Source organism: Diorhabda sublineata, chromosome 10, assembly GCF_026230105.1.
Source record: "Diorhabda sublineata isolate icDioSubl1.1 chromosome 10, icDioSubl1.1, whole genome shotgun sequence".
Lineage (NCBI taxonomy): Eukaryota > Metazoa > Arthropoda > Insecta > Coleoptera > Chrysomelidae > Diorhabda > Diorhabda sublineata.
Genome location: NC_079483.1, coordinates 20,279,813 through 20,302,510, shown reverse-complemented (window position 1 = coordinate 20,302,510; position 22,698 = coordinate 20,279,813). Strand labels below are relative to the sequence as shown.

The following is a 22,698-nucleotide window of genomic DNA, read 5'->3' as shown; positions in this document are numbered from 1 at the left end:
ATTATGTGATTTATTATTGACGTAATCGATTTAGTATCACTCGATAAAAAATCGATTTCTTAATTCACTCAAAACTAACATCAAGTAGTCACGTCGACGTGATGTGGTTTACAGAACATTATCGTAAGATGTATGTTCTGTGAGATGTAGTTTATTTGTAGTAAGAATGTCGTTGTAGTAAGATAAGAATGATGTCGTGTAACATCTATTTGGGATTCACACAAATATCATTTTGATTCAATATTCTCCATTATTAATCAAGTCTTACATCGTCCGGTGTTAAAAATGAGTGATCAGGAAGAATTTATTCCAAGAAATTACCAAGAAGAACTTATGAAAATCTGTCTGGAACAGAATACAATCATTTTTTTACCCACGGGTAGTGGTAAAACGTTTATAGCACTGTTAGTGTTGAAACAAATGGGTGCCGATCTATTAAAGTGAGTAATGTTTTAATTTCTTAATGTCTTTAATTTCTAAACATTTGTATATTGTTTAAATATTATTTTGAATTAATCTAATTGAATAACAATAAGTGACAACTATATTTCGATCTGTTGATAATAAATTATGTTTTAAATGAGAACTAAAATCATTTTAAGATATTTATGGTGAATATATTGAATGATTATAGGTCTTATAGTCAAGGAGGGAAAATTACTATTATATTAGTCAATACGATAGCTTTAGTAGATCAACATGCTGATAACATTATAAAACATACTGGGTTCAATGTTGGGAGATATACTGGGGAAATGAATTTAGATTTTTGGCCGAAAACGAAATGGTACGAAATATACGATAAACACCAAGTGATAATAATGACGTCTCAGATTCTAGTGAATTTAGTTCACAATTCTTACATAGGTGAGTGATTTATAAAACAATCGGGTGTGGCAACAACTTTGGTTGTTGTTTTCAGATCTAAATCGAGTGAATTTGCTAATTTTTGATGAGTGTCATAGAGGAGTGAACGATCACTCTATGAGGCAGTTGATGAAGCAATTTCACTCTTTACATCAACCACCGAGAGTTTTGGGTTTAACAGCGACGTTATTAAACGGAAATTGTAAACCTGGTAGAGTCATAGAAGAAGTAAAATCTTTGGAAACCACTTACCAAAGCAAAGTAGCTACAGTTGAAGAACTGAAATCAGTCGTGGGGTAATTACTATAAATTCCCCCTTAATTTCGTCATTTTTTTTTTGGTTATTTTTCTTTATAGATATTCGACTAATCCCATGGAAAAATTGAAAATCTATGGGAAACATTTGGGAAGTTTCACGGAAAAGATAATAATAGAGGAGTTGTCGAAATTAATTGATACTATATCTTACATAAAATCGGAACCTATACCGATTTCTTTATGTTTGAAAGGTTTGAAACCATTGAAATTGGAAGAAGGAGAAAAGAAACTGAGGAATTTGATTCAGGATTTGATATTTCATGTTGAAACGATGGGACCGTATGGAGGTCTCAAGGCGTGTCTTTCTCACATTATTCAGATAGAAAGGTAAAATTATTTTATTGTTGCTTGCTAAGTTTGATTTTTTGTCTTCAGGCTTTACCTAGATGGTTCTTCAATGACTTTTTATTTGATTTTCTAAGTTATTTTCTCTTTATAGACACTTTTGAGTAGTAATTTCAATTTTAGTCGTTTTTGGACACTTTTTTGTTACTTTTTATAGTTATTTTCATTTTTAGAATTATTTTCAATGAACTAATTTCAATTATAGTCAATTTTGGACGCTTTCTTGTTGATTTTTTCAGTTGTTTTCATTTCATAAACCATTTTAATAAGCAATTTTTAATTATAGTCAATTTTGGACACTTTTTTTTTAAATTTTTTTAATTGTTTTCGTTTTATCAACAATTTTAGTGAACATATTTCAGTTATGGTCATTTTTGGACACTTTTTTTGTTACTTTTTTTAGTTATTTTCATTTTATGGACACTTTTTTCCTTAATTATCTTGTTCTAGACACTTTTTTCAAGACTATAATTACTTTTTGGACTGTTTCCTTGATTATTGTAGGTTTCGAGATCCTTTTTTAGCCATTATCATGTCCTAGATTTTCTTTGAATCATTAAAATGACTTCCTAGACTATTGTCCTTTCTCAGACACTTTTTTGGGTAATTATCTTGCCCAAGATACTTTTTTAATGATTACAGTGACTTTCTCCAGAGATTTTTTCAATTATAGCTGTTATCTAAAAATAATTTTACAGGATAAAAAAACATTGCGACGACTTACAACTCCTGACGGTATTAACTTGCGTCCAGACGACGTTCATGTACGTCCTGGAACAGTTCAAGAAACACATGACCGGCACGGATGAAAAGGACAAGATGCTGAATTTCTGTTCGCATAAATTGATATCGCTGTTCGAAATATTGGACGAATACAAAAAAGTATCGAAAGAAGAACTGTGCTGCATAATATTCACGAAAAGGAGATTCACCGCCAAAGTGATATTCCACGTACTGAAAGACCTCAGCGAGTACCATCCCGATTACGCCCACATCAAAACCAATTTCATGGTGGGGTACAACAACAACCCTTACAACGATACCAGGGAATCCCTTTACATCAGCAAACAGAACAAACAGGTATTTAATTCGACGGGGGGGAGGGGGCGGGCGATGGGCAAATGAAATCTGATTTGATGTCTTTGCAGGTACTCGACGGGTTCAGGAACAAAGAGATAAACGTCCTGGTGGCGTCGAACGTTTTGGAAGAGGGGGTCGATATACCGAAATGTACTTTGGTGATCAAATATGATCACCCTGAAGATTATCGCTCCTACGTCCAATCGAAAGGGCGAGCAAGACACATGAAGAGCCTCTATTATATGATGGTGTGCGAAGAAGATAGAGGTAAATTCATACAAAGGTACAACGAATTCAGGCAGGTCGAAGAAATATTGAACGACGTAAGTTTTCCCTTCCCCCTCCTCCAAAAAAAGCGAAAAAAATTCTTAATGTATTGTTTCCGGTTATTTCTAGATTTTTACCGACAGTTTTCGAAACAATTACGCCGTGCCAACGTCGCAATCTGTCATCTAAATTTCCCTAGATCTGCGAAAAAATAGATAAATATGACAACATCGAATCGAAATATTTTCAAAAAAATTTTTTACCGAATTTCCCTAGATTTAGGGAAAAATTTATAAATGCGGCAACATCGCCGAATCGAAATATTTTCAGAAAGTTTGTTATCGAATTTCCCTAGATTTAGGGAAAAATATATGAATGTGGCAACATCGCCGAATCGAGATATTTTCAAAAAGTTTGTTATCGAATTTCCCTAGATTTAGGGAAAAATAGATGAATGTGGCAACATCGCCGAATCGAGATATTTTCAAAAAGTTTTTTACCGAATTTCCCTAGATTTAGGGAAAAATATATGAATGTGGCAACATCGCCGAATCGAGATATTTTCAAAAAGTTTTTTACCGAATTTCCCTAGATTTAGGGAAAAATATATGAATGTGGCAACATCGCCGAATCGAGATATTTTCAAAAAGTTTTTTACCGAATTTCCCTAGATTTAGGGAAAAATAGATGAATGTGGCAACATCGCCGAATCGAAATTTTTACTATGAAGCTAATTGACAAATTTCCTTAGAACTCGGTAAAACGAATAAATATGGCAACATTGTCGAATCAAAATATTTTTGTTTCGAACTTGATATTTTGTGAACAATTAAATTTTCTTAGTTATTTGAATTTTTTTGAATTTGGCAACATCGATTAATCGAAATATTTGTTTAAAGGTTTTCATTGAATTTCTCTAATTCTAAGGAAAATTATAAACTTGGCGACATCGTACACTCGAAATTTTCTCAGCAATTCAATTTTACCTAGATATGGGAACGAATAAATTCGGCAACGTCGCTAATGTCCATATACTCATAACCGATCCTGAAATTTTTACAATTTTAGGGAAAACAATAAATTTGGCAACGTTCCGGACACAAAATTTTGTTATTAATCCAAAAAAAAACAAATGGAGAAAATTAGTTTTGGCAACACCGTAATTTCGTAAATGTTTCATAAATCGCATCATCAAATTTCCCTAGTTCTTAAAAAAAATTAGAACTGGCAACATCGCAATCTTTCTATGGATCTTTTCATGAAATTTCTAAAAAAAAACAGTTGTAATTTCGGAATGTTTCAATATATCAAATCTTCCCAGTTTTGAGGAAAGAAATTCCAACTGGCAACATCGCAATCTTCGTTCATAAATTTTATAATAAATAAATCAAATCCCAAAAATTTCCTAGTTCCGAAGAAAATTACATCCGATAACATCGCAATATTTTTCTTCTAGTACTTGATAGGCACCAATTCGGAACGGGAAGATCCCTCCGAGAAGGACATTGTCGCCATGTACAACGAAGACATAATCCCCCCTTATTACGTGAACGGCCCCACCAGCGCCCAAGTGAATATGACGTCCGCCATATCTCTATTGTGCCAATACTGTATGAGCCTCCCGTCGGATATTTACACCGTTCGCGCCCCTGATTGGTTTTTCCGGATGGTCGACCAGAAAATATCCGTTGTCATATTACTACCCGTCGTTTGTCCCATTCTAGACGAAATAGTTGTGAGTACCCACTTTTAGTTTAACCCTCGTATACAAATATAATTTTTTTTGTTTCAATTAAATCTATTAATCTGTCGAAAATCGTTTATATTTCAACGAATAAAATTTTAAAATAAGAATCAATTTGATTTTGATAATTGTATAGGGCATTTCGAAAATTGTTTGTAATTAATTATTAAGGGACCGCCGATGGTTAATAAGAAATTAGCTAAAAGGGCGGCGGCGATGGTGGCGTGCATTAAACTCCATAAAGCCGGCGAATTGGACGACCATTTGCTACCGAAAAAGAATATCGTTAAAGAAGAAGACGTCGATTTTTTGTTTAGTCATTATCCCAAAGAGAAGGATCCCACGGCGGGAAATTTGAAAACTAAAAGACTCCATAAAAAATTGGTGAGTCATTTTGATTCTACTGATTTATATTTTCAATACACAAATTTTTATATTTATCGGTAGATGTAGGCAACTTTTCAGTCGTCTCCTCATTTATATTATGAAATTTCAACGTTCTAAAATATTGGACAGGGGCGGCCTCGAAACCTAAACACATTTGTTTTTCCCCATTTTTAATTTTTTTAAGTTCTAGTTGCAGTTAATGCATTTTAGACAGGGGCGACTTTGGGATCTAAATTTATTTTTCACAATATTATTTATAAGTTGAAGAAATTTATTATCCATATTTTTATTTTTATTTTTTTTTGTTTCTATCGATTCAATTCCATGTATTTTAGACAGGGGCGGCTTAAGAACCCAACCAACTTTATTTTCCAAATTTTCTTTTTGTTTTAACTGAATATTCAGAATTTTAGACAGGGGCGGCCTGGAGAGTTGAACCAATTCATTTACCATATTTTAATTATTTTTTGAATGAACTCGTTTTCTAAAATTATAGACAGGGGCGGCTTCGAAACCTGAACAAATTTGTTTTCCTCGTTTCAATTTTTTTTAGTTTCTAGTTGCAGTTAATACATTTTAGACAGGGGCGACTTAGGGATCTAAATTTAATTTTCAAAATTTCACTTATAAAAATCGTTTTGATTTTGGGTTTTTTTCGATATAAAATTATTTTTTTAAAACGGGTTGAAATTGACGTTTTGACATATTTCGATCTATATCAAAATTTTTATCAAAAAAAAAGTAAAAAGTCGAAGAAATTTATTCTCCCTATTTTTATTTTATTTTGTTTCTATCGATTCAATTCCATGAATTTTAGACAGAGGCGGCTTAAGAACCCAACCAACTTTATTTCCCAAATTTTCTTTTTGATTTAACTGACTTTTCAGAATTTTAGACAGGGGCGGCCTGGAGAGTTGAATCTATTCCTTTTTTTATGTTTTTATTTTTCTTATACTGTTTTTATTCAGTTTTTAACAAAATTTCTGCCATTTTGGACAGGGACGGCTTCAAGACTTCGATCTCTAAATAATTTTAGACAGGGGCGGCTTCGAGATTCAATCAAATTCATTTCCCACATTATTATTTTCGATTTTACGTTTATTTTAACAAAATTTCTGCCATTTTGGACAGGGACGGCTTCAAGACTTCGATCTCTAAATAATTTTAGACAGGGGCGGCTTCGAGACTCAATCAAATTCATTTTCCAAATTATTATTTTCGATTTTACGTTTATTTTAACAAAATTTCTGCCATTTTGGACAGGGACGGCTTCGAAACGTCTAAACCTTAAAAAAAATTAAATTTCCACATTTTTATTTCGAAATTTTCCAGTTTCCGGCCGTACTAAATAAACCGATACTGCCCAATACCACCCTATGGGTACACACCGTCAAACTAAACCCTTTGTTTACCAAAAAAACGGAAGACGTCAATTTTTCCACCATGTTCGACATGTACACGTCGCCGTTGTGCTACGGCGTCGTAACCAATTCGCCTTTACCGACCATTTGCGATTTTCCGATCTACGTCACTTCCGGAACGATAACCGTGTCATTGGAAGTGAATAAAACGACCATTACCGTAACGGATAAAAACCTCGAGGATATTGTAACGTTCCATTACCGTGTATTCGAAGATGTGATCAAAGTGCTTCAACGTTTTCTCATTTTCGACCGGGGGGATAATCCGGAAATGATGCTCTTAGTGCCTTTCGATAGAACGAATGGGAGCGTCGATTGGGATCTGTTGGGGCGGCGAACGCCGGTTAATTCGGTCGAGGAAATGAGCGTAGAAGAAAAGATGAAATTGGAGGTTAACTTGGAAAGTCATTTGAGGAAAATCGTTAGTCCTTGGTACAGGAGGGATCCTGCTGTTTATATTGTTACTGAGGTAAGTACGTTTTTTTTCTTTTAATTTTTTCTCCCGATTTTCTCGATATTTTCACTTTAATAATATTTATAATGTTTTAATTTTTTTTTGATGATTTTAATAGATTTTTCGACTTTTTTTTTAAATTTTATCATTTTTTGAATTTTTAGAATTTTTCAATTTTTTTATATTTTTTTTGATGATTTTAATAGATTTATCGATTTTTTTTTAAATTTTATCATTTTTTTTGAATTTCTAGAATTTTTCAATTTTTTTATATTTTTTTTTTCATTTTAATAGATTTATCGACTTTTTTAAATTTTATCATTTTTTGAATTTCTAGAATTTTTCAATTTTTTTATATTTTTATTGATGATTTTAATAGATTTATCGACTTTTTTTAAATCTTTATCATTTTCACACACTTTTTTGATAATTAATTGATTAAAATCATTTTCTCGATAATATCACTTTAATAATATTTATTGAATTTTTATAACTTTTTAATTTTTTTAAATTTTTTTTTGATGATTTTAATAGATTTATCGATTTTTTTTAAAATTTTATCATTTTCACACACTTTTTTGATAATTAATTGATTAAAATCATTTTCTCGATAATATCACTTTAATAATATTTATTGAATTTTTATAACTTTTTAATTTTTTTAAATTTTTTTTTGATGATTTTAATAGATTTATTGACTTTTTTAAAAAATTTTATCATTTTTCACACAATTTTTTGATAATTAATTGATTAAAATCATTTTCTCGATATTATCACTTTAATAATATTTATTGAATTTTTATAATTTTTTAAAAAATTTTTTCTGATGATTTTAATAGATTTGCCTACTTTTTTAAAAAATTTTATCATTTTTCACACAATTTTTTGATAATTAATTGATTAAAATCATTTTCTCGATATTATCACTTTAATAATATTTATTGAATTTTTATAACTTTTTAATTTTTTTAAATTTTTTATTGATGATTTTGATAGATTTATTGACTTTTTTAAAAAATTTTATCATTTTTCACACAATTTTTTGATAATTAATTGATTAAAATCATTTTCTCGATATTATCACTTTAATAATATTTATTGAATTTTTATAATTTTTTAAACAATTTTTTCTGATGATTTTAATAGATTTGCCTACTTTTTTAAAAAATTTTATCATTTTTCACACAATTTTTTGATAATTAATTGATTAAAATCATTTTCTCGATATTATCACTTTAATAATATTTATTGAATTTTTATAACTTTTTAATTTTTTTAAATTTTTTATTGATGATTTTGATAGATTTATTGACTTTTTTAAAAAATTTTATCATTTTTCACACAATTTTTTGATAATTAATTGATTAAAATCATTTTCTCGATATTATCACTTTAATAATATTTATTGAATTTTTATAATTTTTTAAAAAATTTTTTCTGATGATTTTAATAGATTTGCCTACTTTTTTAAAAAATTTTATCATTTTTCACACAATTTTTTGATAATTAATTGATTAAAATCATTTTCTCGATATTATCACTTTAATAATATTTATTGAATTTTTATAATTTTTTAAAAAATTTTTTCTGATGATTTTAATAGATTTGCCTACTTTTTTAAAAAATTTTATCATTTTTCACACAATTTTTTGATAATTAATTGATTAAAATCATTTTCTCGATATTATCACTTTAATAATATTTATTGAATTTTTATAACTTTTTAATTTTTTAAAAAATTTTTTCTGATGATTTTAATAGATTTGCCTACTTTTTTAAAAAATTTTATCATTTTTCACACAATTTTTTGATAATTAATTGATTAAAATAATTTTCTCCACATTTTATCACTTTAATATTTTTTGAATTTTTTCGATTTGTTGATATTTTTGAAATAGTTTTATTTTTCAGACACGTTTTGATGATTTTATTTTTATTTTATTTTTTTTCAAAATCACTTTCCCATAATTTTTTTTAATAAATATTAACGATTTATTGACATTTTTCGAATTTTTATAATTTTCTAGGTTTTTACCATTTTTTGATATTTTTTAAATAATTTTTTTTGTCAGATACTTTTTCGGTGATTTTAATGATTTTATTGATATTTTTTTAAATTTTCACCATTTTCTAGTCTCTTTTTTATGATTATAATTGATTTATTCACATTTTTTGGCCATTTTTTGGCCATTTTTTTGTTTATTGACGTTTTCTAGACCCTTTATCAATCATTGTAGTTTTCAAGATACTTTCTAGCCGCCCTAAAAACTTTTATTCTATTTCTTATTGTTTTCTAGACAGTTTTTAATATATTTTATAACTTTTAGACACTTTTTCAGTGATTTTCAGATTTATAGATCACTCTCTTTTATTATAGCTTTCTAGACACTTTTTTAATGACTTTCAGGATCTTATTCTTGCTTTATAATCGTTTTCTAGATACTTTTTTGATCATTATAGTTTTCTAGACACAATTTTAACATGCTCCATAACTTTCTAGACACATTTACGACTTTTTTTTAAATTATATCATTTTTTGAATTTTTAGAATTTTTCAATTATTTTTATATATATTTTTTGATGATTTTAATAGATTTATCGACTTTTTTTAAATCTTTATCATTTTCACACACTTTTTTGATAATTAATTGATTAAAATAATTTTCTCCACATTTTATCACTTTAATATTTTACACAATTTTAACATGCTCCATAACTTTCTAGACACATTTTTCGACAAATATTTCGTTCGCCATTGTGAATTTAATTTGAAAAGCGTTTTCGAATAAATTCATACAGCTACAGAGTGTGCATTTCGATATTATCATTACGGAATGGTAATGAATTTCGAAAAATCCTCTTTCCTTTTAGGTATGTTTCAACAGAAACGCCTTTACCGAATTTCCAAATGACGAATACGCAAATTTCGGCGAATACTTTCGCTTAAGGCACAATTTAGAAATTCGCAATCCCGAATTGCCCTTATTGTTGGTGAAAAGGTTAACGAAAAGCCTGAATTTCATCAAAGTGAGTTAGAATTCGAAAATTTCCCAAAATTCTCTTTTTATCTCTTATGTCGTTTTTCAGCCGAAAAGTAGGATTTCCATAAAAAGGAAACACGAACAGACGTACGAGGAAATGGTGGAGTACCTTCCGGCGGAATTGGTGGTGAAGCAGGATTTTCCAGCTTCGCTGTGGATCCAAGCCAATCTCCTACCGACGATATTGACGAGAATTTCGTTTTTCCTCCAATTGGAGGAACTAAGACAACGGATAGCAACCGAAGCAGGTGAGTTTCTATGACGTACACGGAGATTTTGAAAATTGGTAATTGGAATGTTTTTAAACTTGGCAACGCTGTAATTTCCTTTACTATAAAATGTTACAATTTCTTTTAGGTTCAATACTTTTTGGATATCATTAAAATTTATTTTATAAACACTTTTTTTGAGGTTAAAATTACTTTTTAAACATTTTTTTGAGGTCAAAATTATTTTTTAGACATTTTTTTGATGTTTATAATCGAGTTATCAATTTTTTTGAACTATTGATATTTTCTAGACACTTTTTTGAAGTTAAAATCACTTTTTTAAGGTTAAAATCACTTTTTGGACTTTTTTTTGAGGTTCAAATCACTTTTTAGACATTTTTTTGAGGTAAAATTATTTTTTAGACATTTTTTTGATGTTTATAATCGATTTATCAACTTTTTTAAACTATTGATGTTTTTTAGACACTTTTTTAAGGTTAAAATCACTTTTTAGACATTTTTTTTTGAGGTTAAAATCACTTTTTAGACATTTTTTTGAGGTTAAAATTATTTTTTAGAGATTTTTTTGAGGTTAGAATTATGTTTTAGACACTTTTTTGAGATTAAAAACACTTTTTAAACATTTTTATGACATTAAAATCACTTTGTAGACATTTTTTTGAGGTTAAAATTATTTTTTAGAGATTTTTTTGAGGTTAAATTTATTTTTTAGACATTTTTTTGATTATTATAATCGATTTATCTACTTTTTAAAACTATTTATGTTTTCTAGACACTTTTCCAATGATTATCAGATTTTGTGATACTTTTCAATGATTATCAGACTTTTGGGTCACTATTTCAACAACTATCAGACTTTTGGGATATTTTTCAATGATTATCAGACTTTTGGGTCACTATTTCAACAACTATCAAACTTTTGGGACACTATTTCAACAACTATCAGACTTTTGGGACACTATTTCAATGATTATCAGACTTTTGGGACACTATTTCAACAACTATCAGACTTTTGGGACACTATTTCAATGATTATCAGACTTTTGGGATACTATTCAACAACTATCAAACTTTTGGGACACTATTTCAACAACTATCAGACTTTTGGGACACTATTTCAACAACTATCAGACTTTTGGGACACTATTTCAACAACTATCAGACTTTTGGGACACTATTTCAACAACTATCAGACTTTTGGGACACTATTTCAATGATTATCAGACTTTTGGGACACTATTCAACAACTATCAAACTTTTGGGACACTATTTCAACAACTATCAGACTTTTGGGACACTATTTCAACAACTATCAGACTTTTGGGACACTATTTCAATGATTATCAGACTTTTGGGACACTATTTCAACAACTATCAGACTTTTGGGACACTATTTCAATGATTATCAGACTTTTGGGATACTATTCAACAACTATCAAACTTTTGGGACACTATTTCAACAACTATCAGACTTTTGGGACACTATTTCAACAACTATCAGACTTTTGGGACACTATTTCAACAACTATCAGACTTTTGGGACACTATTTCAACAACTATCAGACTTTTGGGACACTATTTCAATGATTATCAGACTTTTGGGACACTATTCAACAACTATCAAACTTTTGGGACACTATTTCAACAACTATCAGACTTTTGGGACATTATTTCAATGATTATCAGACTTTTGGGACACTATTCAACAACTATCAAACTTTTGGGACACTATTTCAATGATTATCAGACTTTTGGGACACTATTCAACAACTATCAAACTTTTGGGACACTATTTCAATGATTATCAGACTTTTGGGACACTATTCAACAACTATCAAACTTTTGGGACACTATTTCAACAACTATCAGACTTTTGGGTCACTATTTCAACAACTATCAGACTTTTGGGACACTATTTCAATGATTATCAGACTTTTGGGACACTATTCAACAACTATCAAACTTTTGGGACACTATTTCAACAACTATCAGACTTTTGGGACACTATTTCAATGATTATCAGACTTTTGGGACACTATTCAACAACTATCAAACTTTTGAGACACTATTTCAACAACGATCAGACTTTTGGGACACTATTTCAACAACTATCAAACTTTTGGGTCACTATTTCAACAACTATCAGACTTTTGGGACACTATTTCAACAACTATCAAACTTTTGGGTCACTATTTCAACAACTATCAGACTTTTGGGACACTATTTCAATGATTATCAGACTTTTGGGACACTATTCAACAACTATCAAACTTTTGGGACACTATTTCAACAACTATCAGACTTTTGGGTCACTATTTCAACAACTATCAGACTTTTGGGACACTATTTCAACAACTATCAGACTTTTGGGACACTATTTCAATGATTATCAGACTTTTGGGACACTATTCAACAACTATCAAACTTTTGGGTCACTATTTCAACAACTATCAAACTTTTGGGTCACTATTTCAACAACTATCAGACTTTTGGGACACTATTTCAACAACTATCAGACTTTTGGGTCACTATTTCAACAACTATCAAACTTTTGGGTCACTATTTCAACAACTATCAAACTTTTGGGTCACTATTTCAACAACTATCAGACTTTTGGGACACTATTTCAACAACTATCAAACTTTTGGGTCACTATTCCACCAACTATCAGACTTTTGGGACACTTTTCTATTAAATATTAGTCTTTTGGGGCTGTTTTTAATGTTTTTGAGAGTTTTGGGACACTTTTTGTCGCGTACGTCCAATTAATTTTAATGGAAATCGTTCAGGTTTGGGTAGAAAAACCGTAATCCAAAGAATGCCGCTTCAATTAGACGAATACCTATTAAGTTACGTCCCCCACGTAGAATGCGACAACCATCACGGCGACGATCTACCAACCGTGGATATGAACGTTTCCGTTTCCGCCGTACCCGTACCCCAAACGACATTACAAATAAACAAAGATTTCAGCGAAAAATTATTGGAAAGCCAATACCCGTGGAAGAACATCGACGAACCGATAGATATCGAAAGGGACCTCAAAGTATCCATAATGGACATCGAACATTACGAAGCTTTCATAGGTGGGAGAGAAAAAAAAAGTTTGGTTAAGATTTATCGTATTTATTTATTCGTTTATTTTTATGTTTAAGGGCAATCCGTGAACGTTTCTCGAGAATACAAAAACAACAATTCGCCATCGAAGGAAAAACAATTGGCTCTGACCTACCACAAAAATTTCCTTCCGGCGGATATAAAAATACTCGACGCCGATCCGAACGACAAAGGTCCCGAATTGTGCGAAATGTTCAGAGCCTTGACGACGGCCAAGGCCAACGAGATCGTGAATCTGGAACGGTCGGAAACCTTGGGGGATTCCTATCTGAAAATGATCGTTTCCGTTTACGTCTACCTGCGTTTTCCGCATTACGACGAGGGCCGCGCCACCCAGCTCAAAGGGAAATTGGTCAGCAACAGGAACCTCTTTTATCTGGCGTCGGAGAAAAATTTGAACGGGGTGATTAAATACAACGAATTGTCGTCGGAGAGCGAATGGATGCCGCCCGGTTTCGATATACCCCAAGAAATGTCGAGGAGGATCGAAAACGGCGAATTGTCGGTTAGCGCCTTGTTCGGTTTACGTGTACCGGAAGCCGAACAGATTTCCGGTCGTTTGAGCAAGGATACGGTCGCGGAGATATTGGAGGACGAATGTCCCGTGAACGAAAACGAGGAATGCAATTATCGTACGATGGCGCAATTTTTGAAAAGTCAGTTTATAGCCGATAAATTTGTATCGGATACGGTGGAAAGTCTGTTGGGGGTCTATTTGCAAACGGGCGGTTTGAAAGGTGAGCCAATTTTTTGTTTTTTGTTTTTGACATTGTTAGATTGATTTCGACTCGCCCCGTATTATGATCGAGGTGTAAATTGTCGGTTTTGGCGTCTGAATCGTGGTCGTAACTGTTTTTCGGTGCTTTACCTAATCGATCGCACCTCTATTTGTATTTTTACCATTTTCCAACACAAATTTTCGATTTTAAACTTTTTTTTTGCTTCTATATTCACTATCGGTTAGATTTGTTGTGGCGAACTTTGTCGAATGCTGTACTAGAATCGATAAAGTAATCATTTCATGTATCTATATCATTTTTGAACCTAAATGCTCGTTTTTAATTTTTTTTCTTGTAATATGCTCTAAAAACTGATTTTTTTTAGTAAACTGCAAATTTTTCATAGTAAAATGTGTCGAATGCTGTTCTAAGATCAAAAAAGTCCAAATTTTACGTTATTTTTATTACTTTCGAACCCAAATTTTCGATTTTTTCACTTTTTTTCTTTTCAAATAGGTTTTAAATCAAATTTTTCATAGTAAACTGTGTCGAATGCTATTCTAAGATCAAAAAAGTCCAAATTTTACGTCATTTTATCATTTTCCAAGTAAAATTTTCGTTTTTTCACTTTTTTTCTTTTCAAATTGGTTTTAAATCAAATTTTTCATAGTAAACTGTGTCGAATGCTATTCTAAGATCAAAAAAGTCCAAATTTTACGTTATTTTATCATTTTTCAACTCAAATTTTGGTTTTCTTGCTTTTTTTGCTTCTAAATTCACTATCGGTTAGATTTGTTGTGGCGAACTTTGTCGAATGCTGTACTAGAATCGAAAAAATCATAATTTCGTCCGTCTATACCGTTTTCTATCCAAAAGTTTCGACTTTCAACATTTTTTTCCTCTAAAATTGTCTATGGGTTGGATTTTTTACGGTAAACTTTGTCGAACGCTATACTAGAATCGAAAAAGTCCAAATTTTACGTTATTTTATCATTTTCCAACTCAAATTTTCGATTTTTCACTTTTTTTTTGCTTCTATATTCACTATCGGTTAGATTTGTTGTGGTGAACTTTGTCGAATGCTGTACTAGAATCGATAAAGTAATCATTTCATGTATCTATATCATTTTTGAACCTAAATGCTCGTTTTTAATTTTTTTTCTTGTAATATGCTCTAAAAACTGATTTTTTTTTAGTAAACTGCAAATTTTTCATAGTAAACCGTGTCGAATGCTGTTCTAAGATCAAAAAAGTCCAAATTTCACGTTATTTGATCATTTTCCAACTAAAATTTCCATTTTTTCACTTTTTTTCTTTTCAAATTGGTTTTAAATCAAATTTTTCATAGTAAACCGTGTCGAATGCTGTTCTAAGATCAAAAGAGTCCAAATTTTACGTCATTTTATCATTTTCCAAGTAAAATTTTCGTTTTTTCACTTTTTTTCTTTTCAAATTGGTTTTAAATCAAATTTTTCATAGTAAACTGTGTCGAATGCTATTCTAAGATCAAAAAAGTCCAAATTTCACGTTATTTGATCATTTTCCAACTAAAATTTCCATTTTTTCACTTTTTTTCTTTTCAAATTGGTTTTAAATCAAATTTTTCATAGTAAACCGTGTCGAATGCTGTTCTAAGATCAAAAAAGTCCAAATTTTACGTTATTTGATCATTTTCCAACTAAAATTTTCGTTTTTTCACTTTTTTTTCTTTTCAAATTGGTTTTAAATCAAATTTTTCATAGTAAACCGTGTCGAATGCTGTTCTAAGATCAAAAGAGTCCAAATTTTACGTCATTTTATCATTTTCCAAGTAAAATTTTCGTTTTTTCACTTTTTTTCTTTTCAAATTGGTTTTAAATCAAATTTTTCATAGTAAACCGTGTCGAATGCTGTTCTAAGATCAAAAAAGTCCAAATTTTACGTTATTTGATCATTTTCCAACTAAAATTTTCGTTTTTTCACTTTTTTTCTTTTCAAATTGGTTTTGAATCAAATTTTTCATAGTAAACTGTGTCGAATGCCATTCTAAGATCAAAAGAGTCAAAATTTTACGTTATTTGATCATTTTCCAACTAAAATTTTTGTTTTTTTCACGTTTTTTCTTTTCAAATTGGTTATCAATCAAATTTTTCGTAGTAAACTAAGATCAAAAGAGTCAAAATCTTATTTTATGTCATTTTGATCATTTTTGGCCGAAAAAAAATGAAATTTATTCAACATTTAGGTGCAACGAGATTATTAGAATGGTTCGGCGTAATACCTAAAAGCGAAAATTTAGAGAAGTTATTAGAAAAACCGCCCCCGACACCTTTATTAAACGAAACCGACGACATCGAAAGCAAACTCCTCATACATTTACCGACACGTAAACAAATCGAAAAAATAATCGGTTACGAATTCAAAAATAAATCGTATTTATTGCAAGCGTTCACCCATTCGTCGTACACGCCGAATCGCACCACCCTGTCGTACGAAAGATTGGAATTCGTCGGCGACGCCGTCCTCGATTTTCTAATCACTTGTTTCGTATACGAATCCTGCGGGAACCTGGATCCCGGTAAATTGACCGATCTCAGATCGTCATTGGTCAATAACAACACCTTCGCCAGTTTGATAGTACGAATGGGGTTGCACAAATACATTTTGATGATCAATTCCAAATTGCAAAAGTTTATCGACGATTTCGTTTTGTTTATGGAACAGAAGAATTACGTCATCGACGACGAGATCATGATTTTGTTGCAGGAGGACGAATATCAGTTCGCCGAATCCGTCGATGTCCCGAAGGTAAATATTTTTGCGATTTTTTTCTATCGAAAAAACTTTTAACGCACACTGTATTATTGTCCAAATTACTTCGATTTTATTTCATATTTATCTTAACAAAATTACGATCGTTTTTTTTACACGCGCTGTATAATCGAAACGATTTTTTTTGTTTTGAAATTTTTAATAAAAAAATATTCTATTGGACAGGGACGGCTTTGGGACGAAGGGGAAAAAGTTTTTCGCGAAAAATTGATTTTAAATGGTTAATTTCCCCGATTAAGTGATAAAAACCTCCCCGATTAAATTTTCCAGATACTCGGCGATATATTCGAAGCTATAGCCGGCGCTATATATCTAGATAGCAATAAAGACTTGAAAACAGTTTGGAGGGTATTTTACAAAATAATGTGGAAAGAAATCGATTTATTTTCTCAAAATATTCCCAAAAATGTAGTCCGGAGATTGTTCGAATGGAACGGAGCCCATCCCAAATTCGGGTAAGTTTCCCCCTCCCCTCCCCTGCCACCTCCCTTTTATCGCGGATCGTATTTTAGGCAAGTGATTCCGACAACAAACCGGAAATGCATGGTGCCTCTTAGGTTCATGCTGGACGGCGTACCGACATTCGTACACGGGTTCGGAACCAACAAAACCATGGCTAAAAAAGCCGCCGCCAAAATAGCTTTAAAATTGTTGTACCAAAAAGATAAATAAGATTTTTTTAATTCGTTAATCGCAATAAGAAAATTATTTATATCGATAAAAATAAATGTTTTATATACAAATATTAAAAAAAAAAAATTTAAACGGAATTTTTTTGAAAAATTCAAATTTTTCTTTTGCCTTTTATCTAGATAATAAATTTTGAGGGCTGTGTTATATTTGAAAAAATTATATCGGTTTTTTCAGTATAACTCTTTTTTAATATAATAAAATATTTTTTAAAATAATCATGAATAGTTTTATTTGTTTACATTTTTCAAATACAACCCTGTACTAAAACATTCGTTCCTCGACATTTCCCGACGTTTTTAATACGCGAAATTGATTGGTGATAATTTGAACTTAGCGTCAATTAAACCCCGCCCATTACGTTTTAAATATTCGTTTTGCACTGTTACCCGCCATTTATAATTCTAACCAAATCACAGCGCTGCGATTTTAAATACACAAATTTCATTGGTGGATTCGAATTTGGCGCCCATTACGTTTTAATTAGATACTTCCGATTAATAAGGATTAGTGCGCATTTGCCGGTTTTAGTTTATTATGAATATAATTTGAAAACATTCTTTTTAATATAATAAATTCGATAAATCTTATATACGACAAATATAATTGTATCTAATCAATTTTTTTTTTAAGAAAATTCTATTTGAAACCAAAATTAATGTAAAAAAATATATTGACGTGAAATTATTTTTAAATACGGCAACGTTGTATTTCCAACTTGTAACTATCTTATTCACGGTCCGTGATCTTGATGCATAGAACGTAATTACCGCAGAGTTGCCAATGGAGAAACGGACATTTTGAAAAACTATCGAATTTTATTGATTTTTAATTAATTTAATGGTTTTTTTATGGAATTTTGTGATAAATTTGAACAATTATGGTGAGTGCGTGCGTGGTGTGTAAAATTATAGTTCATTTCGATACGAAATCATACTTTGATCGGTAAGTAATTTTAGGTTAAGTTTATTATAAGTCTATTCATTCGAAAATTTGAATTTTGTTTTTATAATTTATTGTTAAATAGAAAATTTAACGAAAAAAAAATCAAATTATGATTATATATATTTTATTTTCATAGCATATTTTATTTAGTAAAAATTTTAATAGAAATACAGAGTCGTATTCAGGAAATTCGTTTTTTTTTCAAACTCAACAATTACACGGAATTTAGGAACGCCTTCCAAAAGTCTAGAATAGAATTTTTATTTACACTACCTTATTTGTCCGATATAAAATAATAATATAAAAGGCCAGTTTAGCGATTTCGAAGTAGTAGAATCCATTTGTCTAAGTCATAAATTGTTACTTCCGATTTTATCTATGATTGGATTCGTTTACTCGATGTTTTAGTTGTCTTCCGGTTCCGCCTTTTACGAATAGGGGGTATTTTTTTCGTATATAGGGGTTTATTTGAAGAAAGAAATAACCGATACCAAAAAAATAATTGTTATTTACGATTTATCAAAAATTGTATATACATTTATTTTTTAGGTTAGGTCGAGTAAAATTAAACAATTTTTCTATGGAAAACGTTATATTTATATAATCGAATCGAATTCAAAATGTCTAACCCGATGTTGAGCAATCTAATTATAAGTAAAACCGGAAGTACATTTGTATATTTGATAAATGGATTGTACTACGTACGTACACGCCAAATTAGCGTGTTTTTGTTGAGATTTCAAACTGAAAGTAATCCCAATATATAAATTCTCACTACACGGTAGTATAAATTAATTTTTTTTATAAAAATTTACGAAAATATTCTCATATATTAATTTTTTTCACATTTAAATAAGAAATAATTTAAAAAATTGTAGTAGATACAAATAATCAAAGTACATACCTGTAAATTCTAAAATTTTTGATTAGAAATAATAATTATAATAAGACAATTTTCACAATTTAATAAAACGTTCGTAATTTATTTTTCATGAAAATACTAATTCGAATGTTTTTTCTCCAACCATTTATATACTGTCGCGTCAGACGATCCAATATAATATTTTAAGAAATCCAAAATTAACAAAACCACCCTGTAAACGAAAATCACAACATTTTTATTATTATTTTTAATTAAAAGTAAATTTTTCAATCCTTCTTCTATCGGTTGCCTAATAGATTTCAATACATATTCTAAACTTGGTACAATAGACACGACGTTAGGATCGGGATATTTAAGCGACGTCGGCGTCCATCCTGCAGCCAACGATAACAACCCCAATACGGCATCGGCAGTACTACCCTGCCCTTCCGAATTCCATAAACCAATAGAATAAGATCCGTCTGCATTTTCAACGCTCAAAATTTGAGCAGAACTAAAAACTATCATTTGAACCTATAAATAAACAATTTTCCAATATATATAGTAACTAAATATAAATAATTTATTCTTACCAATAGCAAAATGATGACGTGAAACATTTTTTTAAATAATATTCAACATCATTCCAAATATTAGGTTTATATATCCATATTAATTAGTCATTAAGACATATTAGTATTATTTTATAAATAATTCCTAATTGACGCTATTAATCATCAAATAAAAATGTCCACTTCTAATGGAAATTACATCCATCATTTATTACGTTGCAGGAATCCATTTTCTAGTTTTATCCGAGAAGGATAAAAATACGGATTTGATACATCTACTTCGTTTTCAAAAACTTTTGAGCAACGAAAATATTTCATAACTAACAAAATGTTAATGATAATGTTTAAATTAGCAAATAGTTATAAACATTTAAAATTATTCAATTTGTTTCGTTGGACGTATGACAACGCAACCGGTGTGAAGTTGCTGCATAAAATGGCTGCTCGATTATCCGAGTATAACCGATTATCGAGCTCCAGTGGAGTACTAATTTTATTTTCCAAACAGTAAATATCTTGATATAAATGTTTGTGAAAATAAGCAGAAATTTTCAAAACGTAAAAGAATGTAAATAATTAAATCGAAATTTGGATCAATAAATCCAGAAAAACATTTTGCATTTCGAAGTTTATAATGTAATTAATAATGTATAATTGATTTAAAACTTGAGAAACTCAAAAAAAAAAGTTATCAAAGAAAGTAGAACTCATTTTAATACATTTTCAATATCGTTTTCTTATTTTTTAAAATTTTTAATTGAATAAAAATAACAAAAGTTCATCTAATATTTTTTCTTAAATACAGATTTATGGTGGTTAAAATCTAATCATCCTAATTTTTTAAGATCAAAATATATCAAAAAAGTAGTAAAAAATAACAACAACCTCACCACCTACACCGTTACGGCTCGATATAAGTTTCGACGAGATGTAGGTACATAAACAGCGAAGCCATTATACGAGAGCGGTATCAATTAAGAAAACTAAAAAACGTGCTTTTGTCTTGCCTGTCTCGGCTCCTGTAGGTTATCCTAAAAATCGTTTTTGTTCATATCCAGTGTTTTTTTCCATTGTTCTGTAGCTGATATCACAGGAGGGGTCGGGTTCCATGAAGGGCTTGTCTTTATAAGAATTGATCTAAATTCATTTTCATTACTTTTTTTCGCCTTTAAAATTTTGCTCTTCTTCCTCTCGTAAATCCATCACTTAATTATATTTCATAAATTAATTTATATGAAATGTATGTATCCTTCTAAAAAATATTTTGGTACTTCTCTGTGTTGTAGTATCGAGCGCGGCAACTTCACACCGTTCGCTTATGCGCATCTATCTTACGGACATTGACGTTTATTCGTTCATTTCGGACATCTCTGATGTTATCATCGCCCGTCCCTATCCCCTCTCCACATACTTAACCTTAAAACTGCCTAGACACAGAGAGAACAATAAGATGTATTTTTAAACATTTCATTTAATTGTTTCATTTTACGCGTTGAACTAAATTCAACGAGACATGATTTAATCATATATACCTATAAATAAAAAGTAAGTGAAATTTTATATTTAACTGTATCTATTTTATAATATTAAGTCACAATATCGCTATGATGATTCATTTCGAACAATCAGTTTAAACTAATCTTGTAAACTGATAAGCTTCGTTATCTTATCTTTCTCGAAGATTTACATTGTGTATACGTCATTTCTTTAATATTTTTCGGGTATTGAAACGGAAAATTTATGTTAACTATTGGGATATAAACATAACCAAACTTGGAGATTTGTTTTTTTTTTTTTTTCGTTTTAGAAATGGCTGCGATAAGCGAATTGCGGGTAACTTTATTTAGTTGTTGTATCCCTCAACAACCCAAACGAAAACATCATATTGATAGGTAACTGAATTTCGTAATTTTCGTAATGAAACTCGTGGATTTTTATGATTATTTGATATTTGATTTATCTGGTATAATTAGTTGGGTAATGGTTGTTTATTTTGGTAGATCGATGATAGGGTATCCAACTAATTTTCAACATACAGGTCACGTTGGTAGCAGAGATGTTGAAATGCCTGGTGAACAACTAATAGCCTTACAGAATCAAATGAAAAGCAAGGGCGGGTATGAAACCCCATATAAGGTAAATACAACATTTCATTCTAAAATAAAATGTTTTTTTATTAAAATATTCAACGTGTATCGTTTAACTATTTATATAAATACCAATCATATATTTCATATCAAATCATGACTTTATCAAAAATATTTAACTATTGGAATTTTTTTTTTAAAATAGGACGTTGTGAATGAACGTCGTGATTTGGATAAAAAAAATTTTTTTTCATCCAACCATTGACAACAATGTAATATATTTTCCCGCGGTTTTGATAAGATATTCTAATCTGGTATTCCTTATATAACATTTTAAAATATGCGATAGAAAGTTGTCTCACGTTATTATACGAGGGGTGTTACAAAAGTTGTGATTTAATTTTAAAAACAAGTCGATAAAACTTTTAATGCACCCTGTATGATCCAAAAGATGTATAACTGATTGTTGATCAGTTAGAAACGCATGATAATTAATGGAATTTATTTAAAAACAAGTGATTGAGTCTATATTCCTCGTATATAATACAGGGAGAGTCAAAATACAATTTTTTTTTGTTTTCGAAACTTTTGTAACGAATTTTTTTTTAAACCACACTGTATAATCGAAGATATTTGATGAATCGAAGCTATTTTCAGTATAATTGAAATTTATTTAAAAAATTCTCGCTACGATTATATTATACGGGGTATTTATAAAGTTATATATGAAAAACAAGTCGA

The 22,698-nt window shown here is 30.0% G+C and overlaps 2 protein-coding genes across 2 annotated transcripts; one reads left to right on the top strand and one right to left on the bottom strand.

Annotated features, from left to right (window-relative positions):
• The first annotated feature begins 90 nt into the window (after positions 1 to 90).
• LOC130449246 (endoribonuclease Dicer) lies at positions 91 to 17,718 on the top strand. The gene is made up of 16 exons (XM_056786936.1): positions 91 to 440; positions 635 to 867; positions 923 to 1,163; positions 1,225 to 1,512; positions 2,229 to 2,610; positions 2,679 to 2,933; positions 4,334 to 4,612; positions 4,793 to 5,005; positions 6,341 to 6,898; positions 9,755 to 9,910; positions 9,971 to 10,172; positions 12,944 to 13,240; positions 13,310 to 14,008; positions 16,215 to 16,777; positions 17,072 to 17,256; positions 17,314 to 17,718. Exons 1-16 carry the CDS (start codon positions 286 to 288, stop codon positions 17,471 to 17,473), a joined length of 4,866 nt encoding a protein of 1,621 aa, XP_056642914.1. The 5' UTR covers positions 91 to 285; the 3' UTR covers positions 17,474 to 17,718.
• An 825-nt stretch (positions 17,719 to 18,543) lies between these two features.
• LOC130449953 (uncharacterized) lies at positions 18,544 to 20,309 on the bottom strand. The gene is made up of 2 exons (XM_056788073.1): positions 19,892 to 20,309; positions 18,544 to 19,832 (listed from the first exon to the last, which is right to left on the bottom strand). Exons 1-2 carry the CDS (start codon positions 19,916 to 19,918, stop codon positions 19,437 to 19,439), a joined length of 423 nt encoding a protein of 140 aa, XP_056644051.1. The 5' UTR covers positions 19,919 to 20,309; the 3' UTR covers positions 18,544 to 19,436.
• Between the last annotated feature and the right edge of the window lie 2,389 nt (positions 20,310 to 22,698).

Excerpts from the sequence above, each read along its gene's own strand:
- LOC130449953 (XM_056788073.1), bottom strand. The coding sequence starts at position 19,918 with ATGTTTCACGTCATCATTTTGCTATTG. Across the intron at positions 19,833-19,891 it reads ACGTCATCATTTTGCTATTG|GTTCAAATGATAGTTTTTAG; the intron begins GTAAGAATAAAT and ends GTTTATTTATAG.
- LOC130449246 (XM_056786936.1), top strand. The coding sequence starts at position 286 with ATGAGTGATCAGGAAGAATTTATTCCAAGAAATTACCAAGAAGAACTT. Across the intron at positions 2,611-2,678 it reads TCAGCAAACAGAACAAACAG|GTACTCGACGGGTTCAGGAA; the intron begins GTATTTAATTCG and ends ATGTCTTTGCAG. Across the intron at positions 13,241-13,309 it reads ACATTACGAAGCTTTCATAG|GGCAATCCGTGAACGTTTCT; the intron begins GTGGGAGAGAAA and ends TTTATGTTTAAG.